Source organism: Myotis daubentonii, chromosome 5 (genome assembly GCF_963259705.1).
Source record: "Myotis daubentonii chromosome 5, mMyoDau2.1, whole genome shotgun sequence".
NCBI lineage: Eukaryota > Metazoa > Chordata > Mammalia > Chiroptera > Vespertilionidae > Myotis > Myotis daubentonii.
The window spans coordinates 80,322,263-80,340,886 of record NC_081844.1 but is presented as its reverse complement, the minus strand read 5'-3'; the positions used below and the strand labels follow the sequence as shown (position 1 = coordinate 80,340,886).

Here is an 18,624-nt window from a genome sequence, read left to right as displayed (position 1 = left end):
GACGAGGATGTAGAAATGATGGAAATGGAGGCCAGAGGGCTGTCTTAAGGGACTGGACAGCAGTGAGCGTGGCATGGGGCCTGGAGTGCAGAGACCCGGTGGGTGCAGGACCTGGGATGGGCAGCGCAGAAATTCACTCACCTCAGGGAGACCCACCTGAAGAATGCGGATTCCGCAAGTTTGGGGAGTGCGCCTGGAATCCCTATTTTAAGGAGCCCCATCCTCTCCCCCCCAAGGCGATTCTAACTTGGGCGGCCCGGCGACCTTCCTTTTGAGAATGCCTCAGTGCTGGTTGGCTTCTGGGCCTTGCATCCTCAACCCCTCCGCTGTCTCTCACCAGCTTGGGCCTGAAAGCTTGTTTCAGTCCTGCATTAAGGATGTGGATAACCACATTCCAGGCCCGGTTTGGGGGGCTGCCGGTACAGCAACGTGCGTCCGCCAGGGGTCGCCAGAGGCCTCGGCTCGTGCGCTCGGGCTCCTCCGCCAGCGGGCGCCGCGCCCGAGCGAGCGGAGAGCAGCGGAGCCAGAGCGCTGCGGGCTCACAAAGCGCCGGACTGTGCGGCGGCGGCGGCGGCGGCGGCAGGAGCGCAGGAGCGAGGCCAGAGCTTCCCCCGCGACCGCGCCACCGGAGCTCCGGCGACTCCGACGCGGGGACCCGGGCCAGCCCCCAAGGTACGTGCCCGCCAAACCCCGCGCCCCAACTTGGCGTAGTTGGGACTCCCCGCGACCACCTAGGGCTGGCAGGGTCGGGGGCCTGGGGTGTCTCCGCGCACCCCTCTGGCCGAGGCGGCAGGGTGGGCAAGGAGAGAGCCTCCCAGCCGCGGGTACTCCCCCGCCCCCCATGCTGCCCGAGCCTGGATGCTGCTCGGAGCCCGGCTGCCCCCCTCTATCAGCTCTGGGCGCCGTCCGCGGGAGGCGGCGTGCGGGGCCAGGGCTCCCGGTTTGTGGAGGGCACTGGAGCCTCCGTCTGAGAGTAGCGGGGTCCGGGGCACCCAGAGAACGGCTGGCAGGGCTCCCCTGTAGTTTGACAGCAGCCCCTAATCTGTGACGCAGCCTCTTCATTGATAACTGAGTCCCCCCCATTCCCGAGAGGGGTCCCCGGGTCTCTAGATCCTCGACAGGCGCCCGGGGTGGGCGAGAGATGGCCCCTGGCCCGCCGGGAGACCCCCGCCCTGTCGCTGGGGCCGGCGGCGGCGCCCAGTCCTGGGGCGGCGGGGTGGTCGGCCCGCTCACCGCCCCGCGCCCTGCCCCGCAGATGCCAGCGATCGCGGTGCTCGCGGCGGCCGCCGCGTGGTGCTTCCTCCAGGTCCAGAGCCGGCGCCTGGAAGCGCTCGCGGGGCGCGCGGGCCCCAACGGCAATTTCCTGGACAACGACCAGTGGCTGAGCACCGTCTCCCAGTACGACCGCGACAAGTACTGGAACCGCTTTCGAGACGTGAGTACCGGGGGCGGGAGCCTCCGCGAGGGGCCCGAGGCGGGCGGGGGGCTGCGCAGGCCTCCAGGGCAGCTGGCGGGTCCTGGCTCCAGGGCTGACTTGCCTGAGAAGAACTTTGAAGGGGAACTTGGAAGGCCTGCGCCTCTTGGCCTGTTACCTGCAGTCCAGGTGTGTGTATTTGTAGGACGGGTGGAGGCGATTGGACTGAGCGTGGAATGAACCCTGAGCAGCTGCAGAGAGAGAGGCTCCCGCAGCGTCTGAATCCTCCTTAGGTGGATGGCTGGCTGTGCCCAGCCCCACAGAGAACCTCTTGGGCAGCCGTGATTGGACCTTCTCTAGGGTGTGCTGCAGGGGTTAGGTTTGGGGGTGAGCCCAGCTTATTGGTTAGGGAGCCAGGTGTTCCAGGTGCTCTAGATTTTTGGAGGGACATGGCAGTGGGCTGGATGAAATGGTGGTGTTGACCTTTGGCATCTTTAGGGGAAGGGGCAGGGAGCAGGGAGCTCATGGAGTTGGTCCCCTGCCCTGAAGAGGAGACTGAGTGGCAGGATTGCACCTCTGGGGAGCCCTGAGGGGAGGAAGTTATTCCTGGGCACCCAGAGCACATTTGCTGTCTGTTTCTGCCCCCAAGTCTGGCTGCTGCTCCCCAGGTAAGCCCCAGCGGATGCAGGGGCAAGAGGCGCCTGGTACAGCCTTTCCGGCAGATGGCATCCCTCTGTGCCCTGGGAGCTGCTGCCAGCTCTTTCCTAGGTGGACGACTAGGAAGGAGGTTTATGATATGTACCATTGGGAATGCCTGCCACTGAGAGACTCCTACCCCAGAGCCTCTTCTCATGGATGGGCACAGGGCTCTGGGAGGTGGGAGATGGGTGGGAGTCACCCTTTTCCACTGGACTGCCCTCAGCCCCTTTCTGGGTAACCCCATCCCTTGCAGGGGGAGAGTCTGAGGATTCCACTGAATTCAGATGGTTTCTTGTACTTTCCAAACAGCATCTCTCCAGGTCACATTCCAGAGGAACAGGTGTGCCCATAGCCTTGCGTGGGGCCTTAGTTCTCTCTCTTCTTTCTGGGGGTTGCTTCTCTTTGAAAGGTGCTTTCAAACACTTTTCATAAGCCTCCACAGTTTATTGGGGGGGGGGTCTTAGTTTTGCAGCAGATATTCTTCCTGCTCCTCCCACCTGCCCATGGGATTCCTGCCATTCTTACCCCCTGTTCCTGCCCTGCCCTGTAAACCATCTTCAATCCCTTCCGTTCAGCTCTGAGGAGCCTTGGACTGACTACCTGTGCCCGTGGCTGAGAAAGATGCCCAAATTGCCCAAAAGATGCCCCAAAGGAGTCTCCGTTCATGGGCTCACACAGAGAAGAAATCATTTTTGTTTGTTTTAGAGAGCGGCGAGGAATAGAGCAGTTGTTTAACTCTGCTCACGATGGGAGAATTGGGCCAGGTGTGCCTTTGCAGGTGGCGTGGTTTGCGGGGCAGCTGGGTCACATTGAGGGGGGTTGTGGTCTTAGAGATGTGGAACTGTTCACTGAGCTTCCGTGCCTGTTCAAGGTTTTCTCGTGTCAGTGTGCCATAAGCACGGCATTATTCTTATTTCCCGTTTGTCCTTAAATTTTTGAAATTGGACTTTTCTCCATTTCCCATCTTTCTTGAAAATGGTGATATTTTTTATCCTTGGATCAGGTGTTTTCCAAACCTGACTTACCATGCCACTCACCTGGGTGCTTGTTAAATTACAGCACCCAGCTTCTTCCCTGAGGTTCTCACCCCCCATTTCTGGGATGAGTGCTGGAAATCTATATTTTAAACAAGCATTCTTATGATGTTTAGGAACTACTGCCTTAAATGCTGAAAAATGTCCAAAGCATAACAAAAAGAGAAAAGCTTCTCTGTTCAAATGTGCTGCTTTTTTGTTTCTGGAGTAATTTTAGGTGTAAAACTAATATTTTAAGCAGCATATATTCTTTTTTTTAAAAAAAACATCTTTATCGTTAAAAGTTTTTATTACATATGTCCCCTTTTTTCCCCATTGACCTCTCTCATCCTGCCCCCTCCCCCTCAGCCCAGGCCTTCACCCCCCCCCCCCATTGTCTGTGTCCATTGGTTATGCTTATATGCATGCAATTTCATTGGTTGATCTCCCCTGCCTTCCCTCTGAGGTTTGACAGTCTGTTTGATGCTTCTATCTTTGGATCTATTTTTGTTCATCTGTTTATGTTGTTCATTATATTCGCCAAATGAGCAGGGTCATGTGATACTTATCTTTCTCTGACTGGCTTATTTTGCTTAGCATAATGCTCTCCAGGTCCATCCATACTGTTGCAAATGGTAAGAGTTCCTTCTTTTTTACAGCATCGTAGTATTCCATTGTGTAGATGTACCACAGGTTTTTAATCTACTTGTCTGCTGATGGGCACTTAGGCTGTTTCCAAATCTTAGCTATTATAAATTATGCTGCTATGATCATAGGGGTGCATATGTTCTTTCTGATTGGTGTTTCTGATTTCTTGAGATATATTCCTAGAAGTGGAATCACTGGATCAATTGGGAGCTCTATTTTTAATTTTTTGAAGAAACTCCATACTGTTTTCCACTGAGGCTGCACCAGTCTGCATTCCCACCAGCAGTGTACGAGGGGTCCCTTTTCTCCACATCTTTGCCAGCACTTGTTTGTCGATTTGTTGATGATAGCCATCTGATAGGTGTGAGGTGGTACCTCATTGTTGTTTTGATTTGCATCTCTTGGATGATTAGTGACTTTGAACATTATTTCATACTAGGGGCCCGGTGCACGAAATTCGTGCACTGGGTGTGTGTGGCGGGAGTGTCCCTCAGCCCAGCCTGCCCCCTCTCACATACTGGGAGCCCTCAGGTGTTGACCCTTATCACCCTCCAATCGCAGGATCGGCCCCTTGCCCAGGCCTAACGCCTCTGGCCTAGGCGTCGGGCCCGGGCAGCGGGGACCTGCAGTGGCAGCGGGGGGTGCCGAGATCGTGTGGGCTCCGCCCCTGCCCCTGCAGGATGCCTCTGGCTGAGGCGTCCGGCCCGGGCAGCAGGGACCCACAGCTGCAGCGGCCCCGCGATCGTGGGCTTCGCTTTAGGCCCAGGCAAGGGGCCCCTAGCTCCTGGGACTGCCAGCTTCGACCGTGCCCAGCTCCCATCGCTGGCTCCACCCCTACTTCCTGCTATCACTGGCCAGGGCGGAAAAGGCACCTGATTCTCCGATCATGGCTGGGGGGCAGGGCAAAGGCGGCCCCAGGGCCACCTTTGCCCTGCCCCCCAGTTCTTAGCTCCCCCCTGGGTTTCCGATCACTGTCAGTGGCAGGGGGCTTCTTCCTGCTTTCCCTTTCGCCTCCCTGCATTGTGCCTACATATGCAAATTAACTGCCATCTTGTTGACAGTTAACTGCCAATCTTAGTTGGCAGTTAATTTGCATATAGCCCTGATTAGCCAATGAAAAGGGTATCGTCGTACGCCAATTACCATTTTTCTCTTTTATTAGATAGGATGCCTCTTGGCCTTCTGTATGTCCACTTTGGAGAAGTGTGTATTTAGGTCCTAGCCCATTTTTTAATTGAATTGTTTGTCTTTCTTTTGTTAAGTTGTACAAGTTCTCTATAAATGCAGATTAACCCCTTATCGGATGTATCATTGGCAAATATGTTCTCCCATGCAGTGGGCTTTCTTGTTGTTTTGCTGATGGTTTCTTTTGCTGTGCAGAAGCTTTTTATTTTGATGTCCCATTTGTTTATTTTCTCCTTAGTTTCCATTGTCCTAGGAGCTGTATTGGTAAACAGATGTCTGATATTGCAGTATATAGTCTTTTTAAATGACAATTTAATCCATAGTAACATTAAAAACATCTAAAAATGTTTAGAAATCCCAAGCATCTTCAATTACAATCATTTTATATGCTTTATGGGGTTCTCTGATGCTAGCCATGGAACAGACATAATTTAAGGCCATTAACCTCTTTAAAGTGTTGTGAAACTCAAACTAGATAATCTTTTAGGCCAAGTTCAGGTGTCTTCATGTGGGTCATTTACTTGGAATATCCACAAAGCCTCAGTCCCTGGGACCAGGGAGTAAAAGCTTGCTTTCTATGGAAACCAGCTGTTCAGTGGACAACAGACAAAGCCCCAGCTAGGGCAGTTGCTCAGCCAGTCTGATAGTTTTCACTGAGCCAGGCCTTGCTAGAGGTTGACAAAACTCAACTTCTCTGCTGTTGTTTTGTTGAATCTACCAATGACTTGGAAAAACTGCCCGAGATTATTGTTACGATGCTTGTCAGTTTTTGAACGTCATTGTAAAAGGAAACTTTTTGCCTTTCCTGAGACTCATCACTTTTCTGCACTTGGGGGAGAGATATTGGGAAGTAATTTTTGAACTTGTGAAACTGAAAAGTGAAGGCTCCCTTTAGAGAGCTGATGATGCCCATTGGTGTTATTGGGCTAACTTGGAAATAGAAATGATGGTGTCTGTGTGCTCCATGCTCCCCAGCCTGTAATGTGTGCTGTGACATTGTCAGAGATGTCCTGGTAGCCGGTACTTACCTCTTTGAAGTGGTCCTATTGCTCTAGGTACACAGAGAACCACTATCTCCTTTCCAGAAGAAACATCTCAGGATTTCTCCATGTCGTATTACCTGGAGCAATGGATCCAGGAGCAACATACCATTAACATGTTAGGAGATGTTTGCTCCTTAAATGTATTGGTGGTCTGTTAGGCTGGCAATCATTCTTTTTTATTAACACATTGTTTGTGGGTAGTTTTTATTGCGCGCTAACAGGTGGCGCGGGCCATTTTTGCTAATTTTTTGCGCAAATGGCAACGTTCAGTAAAATTATGATAACTTTAGTTTATGTATTTATACGTTACCCGCATTCTACCGCTAGTCTATAAGAAATGTATTAATACGTGTCCCGCGCTCTACGACACTGGTAGAACGTATAAATACGTAAAACGTGTAAACACGTTTCCTGCATACAATGTGTTAATTTACTAGAGGCCTGGTGCATGAAATTTCGTGCACTTTTGGGTTGTTGGGGGGGTGGAGGGGGGTGTTCCCCAGCCTGGCCTGTGCCCTCTCACAGTGTGGGAGCCCTGCGATCAATCTCCCCAAAAGGTAGGTCCCGCCTCTTTGCTGCACACACAGCATCAAGTCCCCACCCACCCACACGTGCCTTGCCACGCACCCAGTCCCGCCCACCCATGCACGCCCGCTGGGCACGCAGCCTCCTGGGGGTGGATTGTTACGGTGTGAGGGTGTGAGGGCATCATGGCGTGAGGGCGTGATGACCACATAGGCTTTTATTAGTATAGATTTTCCAATTATAGAATTTATCATTCTTTTATAAAGACTAGCCCTTGGGATGTTTGGGCCAGATGGAGACCCAGACTTTTGCATAAATACAGTCTGAAGGAGGAGAAGTTGAAGGATAGATGTTTGTATTTAGTTGCACAATTATTTCCCATTTCCAACTCTCATGCATTTAATTTCTCTGTGGTTTGAGGTTGAGGGGTCACAATGCCACAGCCATTCTCCTGATTTTTTTATGTATATCATTGGGCTTTCCATACCTATTTCTGTAAGGAAATTTTCCTCTGTTTATTCAAACATTCATCTGTACGTTCATTCATTCCTACAAATATTTGACTGTCTGCTATGTACTAGGGTGGTTGGCTCTAAGGGTGAGCAAGATAAAGTTTCCTCTTTACCCAGGTAATCTCTTATCTGCTGGATGAAACACTTTATCTTATGCTATCACACATTTCTTTGTTATCATGTTTTCTTTTTAAATAAGTTTTTCTTACAAAGGTAATATGTACTGATTGTAATTAAAAATTAAAACTGCAGAAATAGACAATACTTAACATCCATGAAGCACTTCATTGTTTAAGATACTTTACATATATTATCTCATTTAATTTATAACAATCCTAGGAGAGAAATACTATTACTGTCCCTGATTTACTGGGAGGGTAAGTCCCTTGCCCAGAGTCAATGGAGCTGGGCTGCCAAGGAGCCTGGCTGGAACCAGGAAGTCGGCTTCTAGACGCTGACTCTGCACAGTGGCCAAGCAAGAACGGCGTGGATTTGGGTGTGAGCCTCCACTGGTAGCGCATGGCAAGTCTTTCCTGCTTTATGTGGAGGGGCAGCTAGTGAGGAACCGTAAGTTGAGACGCAGTAGAATAGGAAGCCAGGTGGACCAACAGCTTATTGTACGGGTCGCAACAGGCCTTATCTTCTGCTAATAATGAGCCTCTGATTTGATTAAAATAATATTGTTGCTTACACCAAACATGGCATTTTCTTTCTTTTGCACACGTGAAACTAGCCCTGGCATTTAACTCCAGGATAATTACCTTTAGCGGGCTCAGAGAATCAGAAGTGTTGCTTTCGCTGGCATTTATCTTACTCCGAGTGGCCTGGGTTTGTAATTCTAATGAGACCACAAGGGCCAGCCCACTTTCTTTCCCCACAGGCTCCCTGGGATTTGGTGGTCTCTTTAGCAGAACTGGGGTGTCAGTGAGCAGCTGACCTGCTCATTTGATCTTAGCAGCTCAGCTATAATGAGTTTCAAGGAGAAGTGGGGCTTATTGATGGAATGGTGGCTGGCGCAGTCGGTGGGGTTGGTGACAGGAGAGGTGTATGGCTTAGTGGATCAGTCATTAATCTGTCACCACAGAAACTCGGCTTGTAATAGAGAATAGCAGAAAATCATTTTGATTAAACAGGTTCAAGGGGACTTAAATGAGTTTGTGATCCTAACTCTCTTTAATGAACCCACTCTCTTAAATCCCCTGTATGAGATGACCACTGATAGAAATAATTATTTCACAGGAACCATTAGAAAGGGTCACTTTGAAAGTGGACAGGCCTACAACCGTTTTGTGCTCTCTGTCCCTGCTTTCAGTTTGCCCTTGACGGAGAAAGCCTAGTGCTGTCCTGGCAAGGATGGCGGAGCTTCTTGTCCCAGTTGACCTTCCCAGGCTGAGTTCCCGGCTTCTCCTTGTCCTACCCAAACCCTGCTCCCCCCTCCCCCAGTACTGCAGCTTCCTGGGATTGCTGGGGGGATAAATACTCTCCTATATGCTGGTGAGATTATTTTCAAAGGCAAGAAGTGGTCCAAAATGGATCCCTGGACCTGTAATTCTCTCCTGTAGGGGTGGGACCTGATCATTGGCTGAACTATTCAATCTCGCTTGGGGAAACAAAGTAATGTTAGTAATTGAATGTTTTGTAATAAGTCATTTCTTACTCATTTACTCAATACAATATATTTCCAACCAAACACTCTCAAAGCTCTCGAAGTTGAGTCATGCCAAGGTGAAGAGCCCGCTCTTAACCTGAGTTCACATTCCAGTCTTGCCAAGCTTATACGTGGGTCTTGGCTAGAGAACCAGTTTCCTCATCTGTAAAACTGGTGTGACCCTCCCTACTCTGTGGGGTTTGGAGGAGGACTGAGTGACCCATGGCACCAGGTAGATGCTCATGATCTTTCAGTGGCTGATGTGCCTGCTATTTTGCTTTGCTTCCTGAGGGTCACTTCTCTTCACGTAGGCTCTGTGAGCATGAGTGAGTTGCTGGCACCCAGCTATAGAGAAATGTCTCGGAGAAAGGTTGGGGAGGTTTGTTCCACTATCTTTGAGGCTGTTCTCACTCCATTGCTAGTCAGTCTGGAAGGCTGTGTGAGGTTCCACGTGGTCCAGTCTGTTATTTTCCAGTTGCAGCTCTTGGTACAGAAGTCCTTCCCTTCATATTTCACAGCATCACCGGACCTCTCCAGAAACCCTGAAACCGGCACCTCTCATCATGATGTATCTGAGAGGAGGTTTGCGCCCAGCTGTGCCTGAAATCCTAGTTGTGTCAAGAGCTCCCCAGGGAGCCCTGTTATGCCAGCTAAGCCCTAATTGGTTTCACTTTTAACGTTAAGCTCTGATCCAGTTGCCTCCAGCCCATCTCAGAAGATAAAAACTTCATCTGGTTCTGTAGAGTGGTCCCGGGCTGGCTTTGGGGGGGATGGGTTCTGCATCACTGTTCTTGGGGAAGCTCTTGCAGGGTCTAGCAAATGCTTCTTCTTGTTGGTTTTAGAATCAATAGAAAATACTTAGCAGGATCGGCCAGGCCTTTGTTCCTTTGTCTATCACAGACCCAACTCCTCAGTTCCACCTCATTACAGGCCGCCAGAGGACCCATACCTCACTACCGCCGAAGCAGGCTAGCGTGGTTTAGGAGAACCCTAACAATAATAAATAGTCAGCACAGGGCATGGTGATGTGTTGGTGCAAAAATGTTCTCCAAATGCCAGCTATGCGCCAGGCCTTTGCTAGATGCTGGGTGAAGAATCTCTAGACCCAGTTTGTATCCTCCTGGAGTTTACGCTCTAGCGTAGCAGACAGAAAAACAGCCACCAATAATGATTTAGGTACAGTTGAGAAAAGCGCTACCGGTCGAGGTGCAGGTGCTGGATCATGTGTGATGGGAAGGGGAAGGGGCTGATGAATTATTCCGGTTGGGGAATGCTGCTGGGAAGGCACTGGAGCTGGGAGCACTGGGTGATAGGAGGGAACCAGGAGAGTAGGGAGGTGCTTGTGTTCCAGGCAGTGAGTGGGGAGTGCAGGCCCAAAGGTCTTGAAGTGGGAAAGACCTTGCTGTGTCTCCATCAGCTGTGTTTGCCCCAGGATTCCTTTAAGTAGCAAGCTCTTTCTCAGTTCATTTAAAAAGCACGCTTTGGCCTTGGCTGGTTTGGCTCAGTGGATAGAGTGTCTGAAGAAGGGTCCCAGGTTTGATTCTGGTCAAGGGCACATGCCCAGGTTGCGGGCTCCATACTCAGTAAGGGGGCGTGCAGGAGGCAGCCAATTGATGAGTCTCTCTCATCATTGATGTTTCTCTCTCTCTCCCTCTCTGAAATCAATAAAAATATATTTCAAAAAAATAAAAATAAAAATCATGCTTTGCACATTTTCAATTTGACACACATTTTGGGGGCGGAGGTATGAGTCTCCTATAACAAGTGAGATACACAGATGGGCCAAGTACTTGGAGGGATGGCCAGTTCTTTTGTCCCTGCACCTTTCCCTCCTCCCCCCTTGTCTCTGTCCTGTGTTCTGCAGGGACTCTGCTGTGTAAATATCCCTCACCCCACTTTCCCCGTTAAAAAAAATACTTCCTAGCCTTCCAGTGATGGGGCCAATGAGTTCTCTTTCCCTCTGTGGCCAAGTGTCCCGGGCTGTAGAATTCCTACAATCCCAAGTGCTGTTTAGAAATAAGGGCACCATAGAGTTTCTTGGACAGAGTAATGATATGCGCGGTTTATCTTTAAAAAATGAGGCTGGAGTATATGGGCTGCTCCTTGCCCTCCTCTCTCTGCCCCTCCCCCACTGCCATTGCTGAGAACCAGCTGGGTGCCAGGCTTGGAAGCTAAAGATGAAACCCAACATTTCTGTCCTCAGGGTCACAGTTCAGGGTGGAGACGGCACGCATGCCCTTTCTGCAGCACCGTGTCAGAGTGCTGCCTAGTATGTGCACTCCTGGCTCCTGGCCTGGGTCCTCCCAGACGAGACCGAGGCAGACATGAGGATAATGGTTTCTTTCTGGGAGGAAGAAAGGTGTGTTCACAGACTAGAGATGTGAATTATTGGAGATTCTCCTGGAGGAATAACACTAATGTCTAAATTCACTTGATTGGGCTGCTTTTCTGATGATTCTGTGCAGATATGGCCCTCGGGTGACACCCTCCCTTGATCCTTTTTATAAGGACCTTCTCTTTGGCACAATGTGGGAGGGAGGAAGGAAGGACATATTATAGAACTCTTTGTAATAATTTGCAAACTCTTCCTGGGCAATCTTCGACACGACCCACTGCAGAAGGCACCGTCAGTATTCCCCAGTGTAATTATGTGGTGGGTGAGCAGCATTTATTCAGAGTCTGTCAGTGCCTGTGATTGGAGCCAGGCAGCAGAACCTACTGCAGGTGTGCCAGGCGATCTTGGCACGGAGAAAACAAATAGGCAGAGGGCAGAAGCCTCTACTTTCCTATTCCTGCTCCACCCTTTCTGTTCCACCATGTAGGTGGAATCACTCTCCCTCAGTTCTGAAAAAGGCCAGGCCAGGGTGAGATGCCCAGCCACAGCCAAGGCAAAAAGAGAGATGCCCAGAGCCCGGTGCTAGAGCCCTGCTTCTCAGACTTACATCTTCCCAACCTCAGAAGCCCGCTTTGGGCTGATTGACAGTGTGGACTCCAGCCTCCTCACCTAGAGCACAGTCTCTGATGGCCACGGTGGCACCCGGGAGCCTGCATTTTAAACAAGCAGTCAGGTGATTCCGATGCAGGTAGTCCTCAGACTGTATTTTCAGAAGAATCCTAGAGAATTATTCTTGCCAAACCGCCAACACCATTAGCTCCAATGAATAATAAAATTGTGGACAAAATGAGCATTTTGTCTTGTAAATTGTCGTGTGTGCATTGTTTTCCCCTATGTCGGCAGGGCTATCGTCGGCATCAGGGGGAGACAGGCCTTGCTTTGCAGTGTGCGTATCTGCACAGGTCTGAGCAGCAGCCACCGTGTCGAGGTGCTGCTGGGGTAGAAGAGCCCTGGACTCCTGACTGGCTTCCAGGGCATTATGCACGTTTGTTCCCACAAGCACCCCAGAATCGATGTGGGACCTTTTCCATGACAAAGTCCTTGGGGGTCATCTCAACAAACCTTCCTGTCTCCAAAAGGGCCTGAACCCAGCCAGCTCTGGCCTGACTTTCATCTTCTCCAGCAGAATCGATGTGTTTCGTGCACAGCTGAACTGAAGGAAATTGACTCTGACATTGGCTTGAGTTTATAGAGAAATGGGTGTTGGAGCTGACGTAGTACAGAGAGCATGCGCTGGATGAGGAATGGTGGATATATGTAGAATGTTTACTCGCGCAGGAGGTGTTCCCTTGGGTGCGGAGATGCAGATACTGGCAGCTGGGAGCACAGAGAAGGCCTGAGGGATATGGGCGGGACAGTGTCACTACCTGCTACTCTCTTTTGGGAGCAGTAAATCCTTTTGCTTGGTCAGGCAGATCATTTTGGAAAGATCAGAGGACACCAAAAACAAAGACTCATCAAAGGTTAGAAAATTTATGAAGCTCAACAAGATATGGAGATATCTTGTTCTAAAGCCATTCCATTGCCCACTGAACAAACTCTCAAATTTTGCTTCATCCCACCTTGCTGAATTTCCTCCAATTAATGGTACCTAAATTGATAAAATCATTGCCAAGATGGAGAGAGAAAACAGTTAAGTGTATTTAACAGACGTGTGTGGCTATTTGGGGCCTTTTCGTAGCCCCATTGCTAAGGGACAGTTGGGTAGTTTGTGGGTCTTTCTGTGCTCGTTGAACATGCTGATTCCTTTGTGACTTTGGTGGCCTTGGTTGGTTGGTGTTCAATACTTTTATTTGGCCAAGACATCACCCCCGATCTGAGCCAGCTAGTCTTGCTGTAACTCGACCTGGTCTATAACCATTAACCAGTCATCTTGGATGAGGCTTATGTCACTTTCAGTGAATGAGAGAATAAAAGTGCTACCCCTGGTTAAGGTAAATAAGGCTGTTTTTACTGGTTTTAGATTAATTGTATGATTTTTATATGACAGGGTTGGTGGTTTAAAAATTTATTCCTATCTCAGAAAGACCTCTGTATGTGTTTAAAAATATTTTATTTTCTTCGTTTCCATGGGCATCCTGGACCTGGATCCTTGCCTTTCTAGCCTCCAGACCCTGGCACACAGGCTCAGTAGTGATGCTTGTTTGCTCATGTGTTCATACATTGACCCCACAGACACTTTCTGGCCAGGCGGCTATGTACCAGACCCTGTGCCGGCCACTTAAGAGGCAGCAGGGAGCAAAACAAACCTGACTCCTGTCCTCTGGAGTCTACAGACTTTTTGTCTGAGATGAGTAAAGAAGAAGGGGTGCTTGGTGGTCAGGGACCTCCTGGGGGTTGTTCTGCAAAGGATAAGGCCTGGTCTACAAGGGAAACTGAGCAATCTTCGCAAGCCAGACGTCTGACTGAGCCACGTCTCGGTGGGAAGTAGCTCAGCATTCATCTCCGCATCTGCTGGTGGCCAGGCCACTTCAGCTTCCCTCCACCATTCCTGACATACCTGGGCGACCTCCTCTGTTATGCCGAGTTCAGGGACCCAGACACTGCTGATGGAGGGGGAGGGGCTGAGGAATGTAGGCGGATCACTTAGACAAGACAGGACATGATGAATGTGAACGCTGAGTGTGACGAGTTTAGCCTTGTCAGGGCTGCAGGTCCAGGCTTGTAGTGAGTGGAGAGAGAATTTTAGAAAAGATTCTCTGTCTTCAGCAGCCCTGGATTGGTAGGGAGTACGTTTCATTGAAGTAGAACATATATAGAGCAAAGGGCACCAATCTGAAATGTACCCCTCGTACGCTTTCGCAAAGTGACACACCCACACAGACCGGCCGAGAGATGGAATAGTATCAGATTTGAGAAGCCCATCCTGTGTCCCTGTAGTCACTACATGTTCCCTCCCGAGTAAGAACTTAACAACACTGACTTAAAGCACCATAGATAACTTTTGCCTGCTTTTATACTTGTGTTGTGGAATCATACGGATTTTTTGGGGGGTGGGGAGGGGGGTTGTCTTTTGCTCAACATCAAATTTGTGATGTCGTGTGCTGTGTGTGACTGTAGTTTGTTTATTCTCTTTGCTGTGTGCATATTCCACAGTGTATGTACCTGTTCTATAGTGGAAGGACTTCACTATTGTGTCTAGGTTTGACTATTATAGAATAGCACTTTCTTGGGCATGTCTTTTGGTGAACCTATGTATGCATTTTTTTTTACTACTACATACCTTGGTGTAGCATCCATTGGTTACAAGAATGTTCAGCTTTTAGAGATGTGACTAAATAGTTTTCCTAAGAGGTTGTGCCAGTTACTCTCTCACAGCTAGTGTATGAAGTTCACTGGGAACAATATTATTATTTTACTGCCCTACAGTCTAAGTTGTATTTTTGATTCAACAAAATGCATTGAACATCTATTACATATCAGGCAACTTGCCTACTGTTATGGAGCCTGTATTCTAGTTGGGGGAAAAAAACAATACAGAGATTAAGATACAACAGTTGGTTGTAAATTCTATGGACAAAAATATACTAGGGTCACTCAATGGGGAAAGGATAGTCTCTTCAATCAGTGGTGTTGGGAAAACTGGATATTCACATAAAAATGATGAATTGGACCCCTTCTTATACCACTCACAAAAATTAATTTGAAATGGAATGAGGACTTAAATGTAAGACCTGAAACCATAAAACTATTAGAAGAAAACATTAGGAAAAAGATCCTTGACATTGGTCTTAGCAGCAATTTTTTTTTGACATGATACAAAAAGTATAAGCAACAAAAACAAAAATAAACAAGTGAGACTATATCAAACTAAAGAGCTTCTACACAGCAAAAGAAAGAACAAAATGTAAATGCAACCTACAGAATGGAAGAAAATATTGGCAAACCATATGTCTGATAAGGGGATATTATCCAAAATACATAGAAAACTCATAACTTAATAGCAAAAAACAAACAAAAAACAAATAACTTGATTTAAAAATGGACAAAGGACCTGGATAGAAATTTTTTCAATAAAGGTATAAAAATGGCCAACAGGTACATGAAAAGGAGCTCAATATCTCTAATCATCATTGAAATGCAAATAAAACCACAATGAGATAACACCTCCTACTTGTTAGTATGGCGATTATAAAAAGGACAGGAGATAAATGCTGTCAAGGATGTGGAGGAAAGGGAACCCTTGTGCACTGTTGGCAGGAATGTCAATTGGTACAGCCACTATGGAAAACAGTGTGAAGGTTCCTCAAAAAATAAAAAATCTTACTATCATAAGATCTAGTGATCTCACTTCTGGCCGCATATCCAAAGGAAATGATCACTTGAAAAGATATCTGTACCTCATGTTTATTGCAGCATTATTCACAGCAACCAAGACATGGAGACAGATGAATGGATAGAGGAAATATGTACACACACACACACACACACACACACACAGATATTATTCAGTCATAAAAAGAAGAAAACCCTGCCATTTGCAACAACATGGGTGGACCTCGAGGGCATTATGCTAAGTAAAATGAGTCACAGGAAGAAAGACAAATACTGTAGAATCTCACTTATGCATGGAATCTAAAACATCTGATTGGTGTTTACCAGTGTGTGTGTGTGTGGGGGGGGGGGAATGTTTGTGGACATGAAGATAGTTTGATCAAAGGGTACAAACTTCCAGTTATAAGATAAGTTCTGGGGCTCTAATACACAGCTTGGTGACATTAGTTAACAGTGTATTGTATACCTGAACGTTGCTAAGAAACTAAATCTTAAATGTTCTCATCATATCAACAGCAGGAACAAGAAGATGGTAATTATGTGTGGTGTGAAGGATGTGTTAACCTTACCCTGGCAATCATTCTGCAATATATATGTGCATCAAACCATCACATTGAACATTTAAAACGTATATCGTGGAATGTCAGTTACATCTCAGTAAAGCTGGGAGTGGAAGTCAGGATAAAGGGAATATGGAGGGGGATGTGTGCCCTAGGTGTGGGTTTACCATTATTCTTTTGACTTTAAATTGTTCTTTTCCCAAATGTAAAAGAATAGATGATTAAAAAGAGACTTCAGAAGGTGCAGGGAAAGAGAAATAAGTCACCTCCCTCCGATATGCAGTCACTGTTAACACTGTGTTTGTTTGGGGGTCTGTTTGCTTCCAGAAGGCTTTTTATTGCCAAAGTTTTATTTTTCATGGTTGATATGATGCTGCTGTTATGATTTGGTCTCTCTCTCTCTCTCTCGCTCTCTTTCTTTGTTTAATGACAGAGCATAAACATTTTAGCATAGCATAATGCTTTTCTTTGTAAATGACATTTTAATGGTGTATATTAGTCTAGTGAATGTATATACTACAATATATCAAACTAAAATATCTGACAATAGACAATTGGTTGTTTCCATTTTCCTTATTCTAAATAATTACGTGATGGATGTTTGGGGCATATGAGACTTTCTATAGTTAGAATTATGTCCTTATGGTATGTTCCCAGAAGCAGGAATACATGGGGTATTGGCCCATACTTTGTAAAGATCACCGATCTGTATTAACCTTGTCAGACAGACTCTGCCCCAGGAGTACAGAATGTATACCTTCCTGCACCCTTGCCCGCATTGGCTGCCGGTGGCCACGTGCAGTTACCGAGCCAACACAGGCAGCATGATGCATGCCAGTGCCCTGGCGGGGGAGAGGGCTTCTCTGATCCCTCTGGATTTTGTCAGGGAAATGGGCCTGAGAGGCCTGCAGCTCATCCCAGCTTCGGGCGCAGGAGCCGCTGCCCTTTCTCACATGTGTACTAGCCTGTGAGCGTTTTGCAGAGCCTGTCCTCTGAAGAGCCCTGTGAACTGGCAGTGGAGATATTAACGAATCCCAGCCTCGTTCATAATGAGGAGCAGAAGCAGATGCTGCGAGCCAGATTTCAAGTCCAATTGCTGCTGACGGCTCCCCTGCTCCCGTACAATGTATAGATTCTTTAATGCCCTGGTGGTGGAGGAGGGTAAGCGGAGATCATTAAAAACCAGCTCCATCCGCGCCGTGGCAGTAAAGTGGTTTCTCCTGTCGAATACAGACAAGGCCTGGGCCCACATCTCAGTCTTCATTTGTGTTCAAGACATCTGCCTGCTTTTCACTGCCCAGTATTTCCTCCCACCGCCCTCACCGCAGCCTGCCCGGTGCGCTCACCTCAGTGTAGGCAGGGAGCAGGGTTTCCCCGGCTGCGGTCTCAGCATCACGGAAAACACAGCCGTTCTTGGGTCTGTCAGCCCTCTGGGAGCTCTCTGCGGGCCTGGGCCAGTGGTTCCCACCAACAAAGGCTTTGCCCCCAGGGGACATTGGCACAGTCTAGAGCAGCGGTTCTCAACCTGTGGGTCGCGACCCCTTTGGGGGTCGAGCGACCCTTTCACAGGGGTCGCCTAAGACCATCGGAAAACACATATATATTACATACTGTTTTTGTGATTAATCACTATGCTTTAATTATGTTCAGTTTGTACCAATGAAATTGGGGGTCACCACAACATGAGGAACTGTATTAAAGGGTCGCTGCATTAGGAAGGTTGAGAACCACTGTTCTAGAGACATTTTTGGTTGCTGGGACTGGGACTGGGGGTGGGGCTAGGGGTACTACTGTCAGCTAGTGAGCCGAGGCCAGGGATGCAGCTAAACATCCTACAATGCCCGTGACAACCCCTCTCCCCTTCCTCAAATGTCAGTAGCACGAAGGTCGAGAAGTGCTGCCCTAGAGATAAGGTTGCTTCTTTTATGATTTATCTTTGTGTGTGTGTGTGTGTGTGTGTGTGTGTGCACGCGCGCTCGCGCACACGCGCACAGTAATGGGCATATGATGAGCCATCTTTTCATTGTTCATTTAAGAAATGTTTGTGGCGGGTGCCATCCTAGGCTGTGGGACACGGCCAAGAACAAAACAGACTGAGCTGCTCTGCTCCAGTGGAGCCTGCCTTCTGGGGCACAGGCACCTCTTATTCTAGACTTTTCCAGAGCTAGGAGAAGGGAGGACCAGCCAGATATGTACATTAGTCTTTATGTCCTCAGGAAATATGATGCCTTATTGCACCCAATCAGGTATAATAAAAACCATGTAATTTTTATTATTTTTGCCAAGACGAACAGCCATAGGGAGTTATTGTGTGAAATGTGTATTTTTCTGTGAGTCCCAGTAAATCGGCTGCTCTATGAATGAGAGGGGCCGTTTGATTTTGTTTCCCTGAGGGGTGGGAAAATGCAGCATAAAAATATTTCTGTTCCCGAAGAGCTGGCAGTCTCCAGATGGACGGCTGGTTCCTCTTTCCGGATCTTGTTTCCCACTCCTGTGGTAGGAGCTGTTGTTTCCAACAAGATGATCCTGGTTCACACCTCACTTCTTCACATACTGCACAGCAAACCTCAGTGACCCACTCCCCCGAATCCTGTTGTGGTGACACAGCTCCGTCTGGGGAACCTGTTCCCACACTGAGTCTGGGTTTCTCTGTTGGAGGCGCACCTGCACTGAGTGCCTCCATCCCGGGACGCTGGCTCATGAATTC

The 18,624-nt window shown here is 48.3% G+C and overlaps 1 protein-coding gene across 1 annotated transcript in view; it reads left to right on the top strand.

The window, feature by feature from the left end:
- Positions 1 to 502: 502 nt before the first annotated feature.
- SPOCK1 (SPARC (osteonectin), cwcv and kazal like domains proteoglycan 1) overlaps positions 503 to 18,624 on the top strand; it is a 500,524-nt gene continuing 482,402 nt past the window's right edge. Inside the window, exons 1-2 of the mRNA XM_059698456.1 lie at positions 503 to 672; positions 1,256 to 1,435. Coding sequence (XP_059554439.1) covers positions 1,256 to 1,435 — 180 coding nt within the window. The 5' untranslated portion in view covers positions 503 to 672. The remainder of the gene's footprint in view (positions 673 to 1,255; positions 1,436 to 18,624) is intronic.